The sequence below is a fragment of the Condylura cristata genome, unplaced genomic scaffold (genome assembly GCF_000260355.1).
Source record: "Condylura cristata isolate star-nosed mole 26May11 unplaced genomic scaffold, ConCri1.0 scaffold00038, whole genome shotgun sequence".
In the NCBI taxonomy this organism is placed as follows: domain Eukaryota; kingdom Metazoa; phylum Chordata; class Mammalia; order Eulipotyphla; family Talpidae; genus Condylura; species Condylura cristata.
This window is the reverse complement of record NW_004567139.1, coordinates 7,934,092-7,945,362: the sequence shown is the minus strand read 5'-3', so window position 1 is coordinate 7,945,362 and position 11,271 is coordinate 7,934,092. Positions and strand designations below refer to the sequence as shown.

The 11,271-nt window shown below is 62.3% G+C and overlaps 1 protein-coding gene across 1 annotated transcript; it reads right to left on the bottom strand.

The window, feature by feature from the left end:
* Positions 1 to 816: 816 nt before the first annotated feature.
* Positions 817 to 11,265, bottom strand: CDR2L (cerebellar degeneration-related protein 2-like). The gene is made up of 5 exons (XM_004693484.2): positions 11,187 to 11,265; positions 4,950 to 5,062; positions 4,576 to 4,724; positions 3,937 to 4,101; positions 817 to 3,245 (listed from the first exon to the last, which is right to left on the bottom strand). The coding sequence occupies exons 1-5, from the start codon at positions 11,263 to 11,265 to the stop codon at positions 2,354 to 2,356; spliced, it is 1,398 nt and encodes a 465-aa protein (XP_004693541.1). The 3' UTR covers positions 817 to 2,353.
* Between the last annotated feature and the right edge of the window lie 6 nt (positions 11,266 to 11,271).

Here is an 11,271-nt window from a genome sequence, read left to right as displayed (position 1 = left end):
AATCGGGACACCCACGAGCAGTGACCCTTGCAGGCCAACAGCCGGGCCGGCCACAAGCCCACCTGGCACAGGGTGCATCTTCCCACCGGGGAGAGCTGGGTGTGCTCTTGTTGCCAGAGGGGTGTGGGCGTTGCAGTTTTCGGTTCAGGGAGATGTTCAGGGCTTCCTAGTCGGAAGAGCGGCAAGGCCCTGGTGTCACGTCAGTGGCTGACCGGAGCCCAGAGTGCAGCTCCCTGAGGACAGGCGTGTGCGAGGGTCCCTCAGAGCACCTGGCCTCAGCTTCCTCCTGCCCCCCTGCGCAGCCTGGCAAAGCTTTGTTACCAGCAGGTGCTCTGGGGCCTGCCTCTACCCACCTTGCTGCTCTCCGGGGAACCCTCCTGGATCTTCCCTGGGTCCCCTTCGGGGGGGGGTCGTCCCCCACCCCTCACTGTGATTCGCAGTCGTTTTCTTCTATAGTGGCTCTCTGGAGGAGCCTATTCAGCGAGATGTGTTTCTAGTTGCTCCCTCAGGAAACTTTCATACCCAAGATATACCAGATATTTCTAGGTGCTGAACTCGTCCCTCTGGACAGGAGCCTTTCTATGCGATTTTCACAAACGGTGGCACAGGGCCCCCTCGGGCACCACCCGGGGCGGGGGACTCGTGTCTGTTCCCCATCATGCACCTGCCAGTGTGGTAGCTGGCACTCAGAAAATAAGGAAGCTGTTGGGCTGCAAATCTAGGGAAGAGGGGTTGGGGGGGCTGCCGAGGGCTCAGGCTTCAGAGGACAGAGCAGGGGTGAGGTGGGAGATCACAGACACAGGACTGAGGCTCAAGGGCCATTTCAACTTTTAGAATAGTGATGTATTTTTTATTAAAGAAGAGAATAAAGCATTTGTAAATATATTTCTCTCATGTATACTTCAAAGGTGACGTTGGTTGGCGCTACAGACCTGGGGAGCAAAGAGGCAGGAGCCCTCCCCCACTCCACCCCTTCACCCCAGATGACAGAGACACACGGGGGGGGGGGCTGGCAGCTGCCCAGCGCCCGAGTACAGGAGGTTCCAAGATGTGTGAACGAGGGGCCGCTGCCGGCTCTTCACAGTGTGGCCTGGAGAGCTCGGTGGGGCTCCAGGAAGGCCCGGCACGCTTGTTAAGAAAACCCCTTTACCCATTAGAAAGGGATAAGGCATGAGGGTCCCCCGCTGCACCCCAGCAGAGCCAGGGCCTCGCACCAGACCGGGTGTCTCTGTGACTTCTGGGGTCTCGGGACGGGCAGCAGGAGGAACTGGAAACCCAGAAGAATTGCTTAGGGCAGGCTGGGGACCTGGGCACCTCCTTGCTGTGGCCGGTCTCTCTGGAGCTTAAACACTGACTCGGCTGGGTCCTCGGAAGCCCCCCGACAAAGGTGGGAGGCAAAGAGCAGGCAGGGAGCGATCTGGTGTCTGCCCCACCGCATTTCAACACTGTTCAGTGTGGGGAGGGAATCCTGGGCAGCGAAGCAGGCCAGGGTAGGCCTGGGACCGCTGGCTGGGGCACATGCCCAGGGTGCGGGGGGTGGCGGCAGGTGTGGCCTGGGCCGGGCTGGGCCCGTGGGGGGCTTGGGGGTGAATGAGACGTCATGGTCCCTGAGATGGAGCAGACAGAGGTCAAGCTGGGTGGGTTGGAAGCCGCTCAGTGGTTCGCAGAGATGGGGGCTCCCCAGTGCCCAGAGCCCTAGAAGGCTTCTTGCCCAGAAGGCGTTCCAGGGGCAACTGGAACTAGAGGAGGCTGGCTCTGAGGAAAACTGGGTGTACGGCTTGTGTATGGCTGCAGAGGGGCTCCCTGTCCCCCTCCTCTGATTGGCTACAGATCTGGCCTGAGGGTTCAGGGGAGAAGCTGGCCCTCCCCAGGACCTGGCTGAGACAGCTGGTGCTCAGGGCCTAGCCCACTGAGGTTGGGTAGAAGCAGTGGTGGTCCGGGGGGACCCTGGAGCCTGCAACAGCTGACTCTGGGGTCCCCTTTCAAGTGTTTCCAGTTGTGGCAAGGGCACAGGGAGCCCCTGCATTGCAAATCTCTCAACCCACCCCACCCCCAACCCAAACTCTGAAAAAAAGCCAAAAAGCCAACTGGCCCAGAGGGCTTCCAGAAGCCTGGCCGCAAAGCTGGAAGCAAGGAACGGGGTCAGGGAGCCAGGCCTGGAGGGCTGGGGGCGTTTGGCTTGCAACTGGGAGCTGGGCCTCTGGGCTGACGGGATGGTGGAGGGCCGTGGACCGGGCCGCTGACCGCCTCCGTCAGCGGGGGACAGGCCGCACCCCCGCACGCTGCTCCCGGGCGGGAGGGGCCACCGGGGTGTCTTGCTGAGCGGCCTGACCGGACTGCGGGGCAGGGAGGGTCACTTGCTACTGTGTGTCTTCACTTTGGTGGCATTGATGTCGGCCTTGGTCTTCTGGATCCGGGAGAAGATCTCCTTGAAGAGCGCCTTGTACTCGGGCTGGCTCTGCTCCAGCCGCTTGTCCACGGCCTCCACGTGCAGGCTGAGGCTCTTCTCCGCCGCCTTGGCCTCCCCCTGGCCCTCCTCACCCCCCAGCAGGTCCCTCCACGAGCTGTCCCGGGAGACGGGCCGGGAGGTCTGCACGCCGGCGTGCCGCACCCCAGCCCCGTGCTGCCGGCACTTGCTCAGCAGCTCCTCGTACTTGTCCAGCAGCGCGTGGTACTGCTCGTCCACCTCGCGCAGGATGGACATGCCCCGCCGGCGCACGCTGTTGGCGTGCAGCGTCAGGTTGCCCGCGTGCCGGCTGGCGGGGTCCTTGGCCACGATGGCGTTGAGCGCCGTGTCGCTGCAGCTCTTGCGCACCGCGTGGCTGGGGGACGTGGCCGGAGACGAGACGCAGTCCTGGATGCCCGAGTCGTCCCCGCTGCCGGGCTGGGGGTCGTCGGCCTCGGGGGCCTGCGTGAGGGGCGCCAGCAGGGCCTCGGCCAGGTGGTCCTCCCGGCCCAGCAGGTAGGTCTTCGCCTGCTTCATCTGCTGCAGCTCCAGCAGCTCGGCCTCCAGCTCCCGCACGCGCAAGCGGCAGGCCTCCATGTGGCAGAGCTGCCGCTCCAGCTCCGAGCACTCCTGCAGCACCGCCGCGTACTCGCGCTCCGCCCGCTCCTTGCGCTGGCGCTCCTGGCTCACCTGGGAGCGCAGCACGCCCACCAGCGTCTGCAGCCGCTCGTTCTCCTGCTCCAGGGGCCGCGGGCCCAGCTCTAGGGAGGAGCTGTGCAAGCGGAAGGCATCCTCACACCTGGCAGGGCGCAGGGCAGGGGTGCTGGTCATCGCCAAGGCCCCCACCCCCACCCCCACCCCACACTCACACCTCGCCCCAGGGCCAGAAACCCTGTTTGCCCGCTGGCTCCACCCCCCGCCCCTCTGCCCTGGCAGGCTGACCTCACCGCGGCGGGGAGGGAGACCCTCTCACCAGAAGGAGGTCACAGGTGGGACGGAGAGGAGGTCCTGGGAGAGGCCTCCTCACGCGCCAGACGTCTCCTGACCCCCCGGGCTTGCTCACAGCTCCCCTCCTGTTGCAGCCCGGGCCCCTGCACCCCTGTGGATCACCCTCCCTTTCTCCATGCACAGCGTCAAGGTGCCCTCCGGCTCCTGCCAGGACCTTGCCGAGACTCCCACTCGCACAGCAAGGGTTCGACATGAAGTCGCCCAGTACAAGACACAGCGTGAGCGGAAAGGTTAACCCTCCTGGGCGCCGCTCCCGGCTCACGGAGCAGGTGAGCTGGGGTGAGACGCAGAGCAGGGGGATGAAGTGCAGAGAATGAAACCACTACGCAGAGCGGCTGGCGGCTGTCTCCCTGGGCTGGGACAGCCCCTGAAGCTCATCCCACCTCCCGTCGGCCGCCCAACCCCTCCTCCCCGGGCTGGCAGTGGCGGGAACTTGGAACTGCGTCCAGGGCCCGGCTGCTCCCCCCAGGGGCCTCACCTACCTGGGGCTGGTGCACAGCTCCTTGAGGCAGGGGAAGGTGTGGATGGTGCGCCTGCGCTCCCGCCTCTCCCGGCGCACCCGCAGCTGCTCCAGGCCCCGCAGCTGCTCCACCTGGGCCTGCAGCTCCTCCACCTGCGCCTGCAGGCGCTCAATGGTCTCGGACAGCCTGAGGTTGGAGGGGGGGGAACCGGGGGGGGGTTGCGGGGGGGGGGCAGTCCTCCTCTGGGCCGCCCCCGCGAGTGGGGTGGGGGCCAGCGGGCGATCGGAGGCGCAGAGCCCGCCACGTGACGCGGGGAGTCCGGGACCCCACCCTTCCCCCGCATGTCCCGGGCCCAGGACCCTTCCTCCCGGGCCAGCTGGGTTCCTGGTGCCCTCTGCCACTTATCACCCTGCACGGCAATAAAATATTTACACGCCCGCTCCCCTCCGGCTGTGGGCTCCAAGCCGGGGCAGTGGCATTAGTTTCCCTAATGCCGGACGCCTGCAGGATCTCGGCCTGAAGGTTAAACCTCGCCAAACCGACTCGCGCAGACCACTGCCCTCCCAGGCCCACGCCGGCCCCGGCTGGGTCAGCCACTGGCCCTTCGCCGTGTGCGCGTGCGTGTGCCCAGCGCCCTCCCCAGTCTCCGGCTGGCCTCACCCGTGGATCTTCTGCTGGGCGGCCTTGCTGTCCAGCACCAGCTTCTGGTTGGTCAGCTCCAGGTCTCGGGCCGTCAGGTCCAGTTGCTCGTAGACTTTGGCGTGCTGCTCGTTCACACACCGCAGTGTGTCCAGCTGCTTGGTCAGGTACTGAGGGGCCCGGGGAGGGGTGAGGGGCGAGTAGCCGTTTAGAACAAGACTGGGGCTAACCTCGCCCCACCCCCAGCCCTTCTTGCCACTTCAGCAGTGTGGAGAGTGGGGTGTAAGAAAGACGTGGCACACTGGGGCCGCCTGGGACAGTCGTGCAGGTCGTGAACTGCACGGGGGCCTGCGGTGGGGTGGGGGCTGCTGGGAGGGTCTGTGCGGGCCCCTCACCTCGATCTCCTGCACTTGCTCCTCGTTGGTGGAGTACATCTGCTGCAGGGACTCCTCCAGCTCCTTGTTCCTCTCCAGCAGCGTCTTCCCCAGCTCTGCGGCCAAGTGCAAGTCTGCGGCAGAGGCGGTCACGGAGGAAACGTGAGCAACAGGAGGCCGGAGGCCCCCACCAAGGCCCTGCGAGCACACCGGGCACTTGTTCCGAGCCCCGCTCTGGGCTGGGGGCTGGCGCCCCAGGGCAGCCTGGGCCAGGGGCCGCCCTCCGCGCTGAGCTCTGCGTGCCCGGGGGCCTTCCCCAGACACTCCTGCTCATCTCGCTCCTCTTTTAGGCCTGATCTCAACGGCCACTGGTCCGAGAGGCCTTTCCCAGCCACTGACCCAAGACTGTGCCCTCCCCCACTTAATTCTCCTTCGCACTTGTCACCATCCAACTTATCAAAGGACCTGCCCATTTATCTTGTTTATCTCCCCCCGCTGGCTGTACGCTCACGGGACAGGGATTCTTGCCTGTTTTATTCCCTGAGATCCCCATTTCTAGGGTGGTCCCCGACACAGAGAAAGTACACATTAATCTTTTTGAAAGAGAGTGACAGGCCGTCTGCAGGCACAGGGCCAAGTGCCTGAGATGACGGCTAAGAGGGGAACAATTGGCCCTCCCTGGTGGCGCAGCAGGTTAAAGCGCAGCACTGAGAAGCTAAAGCCACTTCCGCCTGAGTTCGATCCCTGCCTGCCCCGGAGGTGACCACATGGCGTGGCAGACCTCTCCTGACCCGCCCGCTGCTCCCCTCAGCAGTGTGCTTCGTCGATCTGCCTGTTCTGCTCCCCACTCTGTCTCTGGTGAAGCCTCTCGCCGCCCCTGAGCCTCTGACCTGTACCCCAGTTCTGTATGAACAAATAAATCTTTAAAAAAAAAAAGAGGGGAACGATCGCTGTGCACAGTGGGGTGTGCAGGCAATGGGGACCTTGGGGGGACTTGGATGGGGGGCTTGGGGTTCACGGAGAGGGCTGGCTGACTGTTAGAACGGGTGGGGCCCGGGCGCTCTTGAGCCCCCCGAGCTCTTTTTCTGTGGATGGTGGACCAGAGAGGAGGAGGGAAGAGCCACCTGGGATCTGCCGACCTGCAGGGCGGGCTGGGGTCTCGCTGGTCTGCAGGAATTGAGGGCTCCTTTGGCATGGCCAGGGGGTGGAGCTTGGCCCTCTTTCCTTGGGCAACAAACCACCCTCCACCCCCAGCAGCCCTGGTTGTCACACCCCACGGCAGGGACTTCCTCCTCCCTTGCAGCCAGAGGCTGGGGGACACCAGCCTGAGGGGCTGTGTGTGAGGAAGGGAGGGGCGGGAAGAACAGGCCAGTCCCGGGGTCCCGGGAGGGGAGCTGGACGTTAGGGTGACTATCCCCTACAGATCAACATAGGCCTGGCTTCTCAGGAACCCAGGCAACAGTAGGTATTTTATGTATTTGCACATGAAAAAGCATTTATGTCACATCAGTGTGAACTGTTTATAGTCCATCATTCCCTGGGTTTCTAAGAAGAATGCGGCAGTGATGGCAATGTCTGAGACTGCAAGTGGCCACCGCGAGGCAGCGCGTTCGATGAGTGAATTACATGGGTGCAAACTGTCTCTCAATAAAAGCTCTTTTTTTTTTTTAAGGGTTGGTGGGTTGTAGTTAACTGAAAATTAAAGTACTCTTTAAACCTTGATCTGTTATACTGAACTGATCGTTTTCACCAAGGGTTTAGAGATTTTTAAATATTGGGGAAAAAATTTTAAGCATAGAATAGTATCACTGATGTTTTTCTCCCGATAAGTTACTGGAAGGTTTTGCTATTTAAGGGCTTATGATACCTTTCTCTTTTTTTTTTTTTTTTCAGATTTATTTATTTATGCATACAGAACTGGATTATAGGCCAGAGGTGCAGGAGTGGTGAGAGGATTCACCAGAGATAAGAGTGGGGAGCAGAATGGGCAGACTGATGACAGACTGCTGAGGGGAGCAGTGGGGAGACAGGAGAGGTCTGCCATGCCTGTGGGTCAGCTCCTGGCTGGGGATCGAACTTGTGCTGCAGTGACTGTGGACAGCTTCACTGTCCCTGGCAGTGAACACCTTGTGCCACCAGGGAGTTGCTTGAGGTGGTTTCTTAAAACAGCCCCCCCCCCAACATTGTTTAAATCCAGATCAAAGCAATCAGAGGCAGCTTTGCCCGGGAAGATGTGATCTAGGAATTTAGCTCTCTGCCCCTTTTCAGACAGGGTTCGTTCTAGGTTCCCAGGGAGGGACAACCTCTGTACTCTCTCCCAGAGTTTTATAGCGTGGTTTCAGCTGATGCCTGTACCTGGCAGGCCTGGAGTGGGGAGGTTTCATTTTGAAGAGCCTTAACCCATTGGAAAGCAGAGCCTCCGTGACCAGATGTCACCCGGAGCGGCTCCTGGCTGAGAAGCAGTGACAAAGTGTTCTAGAGCAAGGCTACCATGACTTGGCCTGCAGAAACACAAGCAGTTTTCCAAATATCTACCACAGCTTTTAAAAAAGCCCACTAAATCATCCACACACCGATAAGAACTTGTAACCCTCAGCAATTAATTTTCTGCCGAGGATGCCAAGAAAAACTAGCTAGTCACAAACACAAACCCGGTGGTGGGATAGTGACATTGCCTGAGTTTATTAACCAGAAGTTGGGCACAAGTCTGGGGCTGTCTGTCTGCAAAGTGTGAAGTCTGCACTGCAACCCTGTGATGCCGCATGCGTGGCAGACTCGGGCGCCAGAGAGGCCACCCCTGGCTCCTGACGAGGGAGGGACATCGTCTTCCCATACTCCGTGATGGGATGGTGGGTGTCCCCAAATACTAATAGAGGGTCCGGGTATAAGAGGAAAGAACAGGACCACACACTCCGGGCAGGGCTTTCTCCCTGGGACAGTCAGCTTGTCAGGGAAGAGGCCGGTGCTACTGACGCCGCCTCCTGGGTTGGCAGGGGGCAGGTTCCGGGGTGGCCTTGGTGGTGCCCGACACTTAACCTAGAGAGTCCAAGGCCAGAGGCGGAGGAAGGAGAAGCCCAGGGATAACTGCACTGCTCTTCCTTCCCAGTGAGCATCTGGGGGTGTGCATTCCTGCTGCTGGGGGCGCAGCTGCACTATAAGCCAGGGACACTGAAGCTGGGCCTGAGTAGGCAGCAAGCATGACCCGGGCTGCCGAAGGGCTCAGACATGGGAGGGGAGACAATGGGAGCTCTTTGGGCTGGGGACACCAGAGGCGGTCACAGGGCCGCTGACCCACGGAGCAAGCTGGCCAAGTTGCCAGTGGGCGGAGGGGATCAGGAGCGAAATGCAGAGGCTCAGACAAGGGGACTGGGTGAAGCCAAGGGCTCGGGAGAGGACACCAGCCGGCAGTGTCCTCCAGTCTCCCAGGAAGGAACAGCTGCCCCTAGAACACAGGGGTGCAGAGGCCTGGAGGTGGAGAATGGGGGAGCTGGCCACGCTACCGGGGGAACGGGGAGCAGCTTATCACAGCCAAGTTAGTGGTGGCACTGGACCAAGCCGGGGTGGTGCTGATGCGGCACGTCCCCGGCGCCCGAGTTTCCTGGGGTCTCCGGCAGTGGCCTTCAGCATTCTGTCCTCTGAATGCCTGTTGAGAAGCTGGCACCTGCGACACCCAGAGGCCCGAGAGGGTGAGAAGGGACAGGGCACAGTGCTGGGAAGAAGAGACAAAGGGGGTGGGGGGGGGACGCCACCTGGCAGGCCTGGGGGGAAACTGCCTCCGAGGGCGAATGTCAGGAACTCTGGGTTCTCAGAACTGGGGCTGTCACCACCGTCCACTCAGCATGGCAGAGCTCTTCCCCGAGGCTGAGACTCAAGGTCAGGTGTCAGGATTTCAAATCTGACTCAGCAGTCATCTCGTCTGGGAAGAGGTCCCCACTGGGCCGCCACACCCGGTGGGGGGGGCAGCAGTGCCAGCGCTTAATAATTAATGGCTTTTTCTATTTTTGCAAGCGCTCTTGGCCATGGGCAGAACGCACATGGTGTGCATCGAGGCCCCTGCTTGTCCCAGTCGCTTCCGTCCGTGGGGCCGGCATCAAAGTCACACAGGATCTGGATGGCCACATGGAGTGAGCTCAGGCATGGGGGGCCAGGCTGGCCGAGCCAAGCCACGCCCTGGTCCCTCAGAGGCAACGAGTGGGCAGCTGGGCAGGAGAGGACTGGGGGATCAGGTGTGGGGAGGGGCACCTGGCCCCCAGGGTGGCTGGTCCTTGGCCCAGGCTCACCCCCGCCCCCAGCTCTCCATGCCGGACTGTGGGTTGGTGCTGCAGAAGCTGTGCCTGGCACCTAGGCACCTCCCACTCTCCAGCCCTGGCAGTCATCCCCCTCGCTCTCTGCCTTGGCATGGTGCCCGCCACTAGATGCCTGCCCCGAGCCCCTATCTCCCCGCCAGCTCAGACTGGGTCTGCTCACGATTCGCTGGGTGAGGGCTGCCGCGGACCCCCTTGGCTGTCATGGTTGCAGGCGGGACCCCACGCCCGCCCCTCTGCTGGACGGTGGAGCCCTGGGGACTAGAGACGGAGCCTCCGGCGCAGCACAGCGCTGCTGTGTGGATTTCGGTGAAAGCTCGTTTCTCCTGATGGTCTCGTTCCTGGTTTCCCTCCTTGTTCCTGAGCTCTGGCCTTGCTGGGCTTTGCAGTGTGGCCCACAGCTCCAAGTCAGGAAGGGCCAGAGAGCGGGGTGCTGGGTCCACCCGCACCCCCGCCCCAGCGCAGGAGCCCCTGGCCCAGCTGGAACCTCCACACCTCCCTTCTCTCCCTGGAAGCGGCGCATCTCCCAGCCCCACGCCGGCTCCTCCCTCCCACATCTGGGGCGGGCATGGTGCCAGAGACGTCGTTAGCATGCGGGACTGAACCGAGACAGCAGCAATGTCAGCATCTGCCTCTCCGGAGGCCATCTTCCCGGGAACTGGCCTCCAGACTGCCCCAGGCCTGGCCTGCCTCATCAAGCTCAGTTACAGACGCACTTTCACCTGGGGAGGGGGGTCAGGGCGCCTGGGGTGATCCCAGCTCTGACACTGTTGGGCCTCCCACTCCAGGCCAGGCGGCTCGAGGACTCCAGTGCATGACGTGCAGCCGCCCCAGCCCCACGGCCCCTCAGAGGCTCTGACTAACCCTCAGCCCCGAGCACAGGGACAGAACCTCACCAGAGGCCGCACGGGGAGGTGGGTCAGGGGCAGGAAACAGGCCCCAGGATCTGGTAGGTGCCTTTTGTGAGGGCAAAGCCAGGCCTCTGGGGCCCTGAGGAGGGACGCCAGGGGCAGCGGCTGCTGGCTCACTGGCGGGTGACCAGCCCCTCTCCCTGCACGTGAGCTCTCACCGTCCAAGAATAAGAAGCTTTCGGGGACAGAGAAGGTGGCTTTGACTCCACTGGGGCAGGCCTGGGCCCGGACCCTCTCAGGCCTCCTCCTCCTTCCTGTCCGAATGAGCCCCACCCCTGCTCGGAATGATGTCACTTCGGCCACCTCACCACCAGCTCTAACCCCTTTCCAGTCACCCTCTCTGCTCAGATGGGAGGTGAATGGAGTGATCCCTTTACTGGGGCTCCACTGTGTCTCAAACCTGAACCCCTCCAAACCCCAGCCACTTGGGAGGGCACAGGAGGGGAAGGGCCAGGGACTCCGCCCTCAGAAGGCAGAATGGAGAGGCCATCTGATTTCCCACGTGCTGGTGCCTTTACCTCCATCTCCTCCCTGGGGTAGAGGAGAGAGGAGCTGGGAAACTTTCTGGGAGAAGTGAAAGTCTGGGAGTCAGGAGTCCCGGCAGGGGAGGGCCCATTGGATTTGGAGGGGATAACTTTCCCAACAAACACGCATGCCAGCCCTGGCAGCAAACAGAAGGAAGGAGTCATGTCCCAGCCTCTAGAAACTTCCAGCGGTACTCAGGCTCCTAACAATACCAGGGCGCCTCTAAGAACGGGGTGGACGAGCTGGGCGAAGAATGCTCGGGGTGTCCGTGGAAAGAGGAAGACAGCTCTCCCACTTTTGCAGGTCTCTGCGGGTCGGGTCCGGGTGTTCCGGACAGCGCCCCCCTAACTGCAAGTGCCGAGTCCTCACACGGATCCCCCTCCTCACCCCACCCACCCCCCGACGGACGCACTAGGTCCAGCCCGGCCCTCTCCTGGGCGCTAGTAGCCCAACAATGGAGAAGCGGACAGGGTCGCGGGGCGCACCCCGCCTTCTCGGCCCCCCTCCCCCGTGCTCACCCTGCTCGAGGTCCTGCTGGTCGTACCACGGCTCCTCGTCCTCTGCGGAGAAGTCCTCCATGCCGGCGGCTCTCCGCATGGCCCC

Excerpts from the sequence above, each read along its gene's own strand:
- CDR2L (XM_004693484.2), bottom strand. The coding sequence starts at position 11,265 with ATGCGGAGAGCCGCCGGCATGGAGGACTTCTCCGCAGAGGACGAGGAG. Across the intron at positions 5,063-11,186 it reads CCAGCAGGACCTCGAGCAGG|ACTTGCACTTGGCCGCAGAG; the intron begins GTGAGCACGGGG and ends CCTCTGCCGCAG. Across the intron at positions 3,246-3,936 it reads GAGCTGTGCACCAGCCCCAG|GTGTGAGGATGCCTTCCGCT; the intron begins GTAGGTGAGGCC and ends GCGCCCTGCCAG.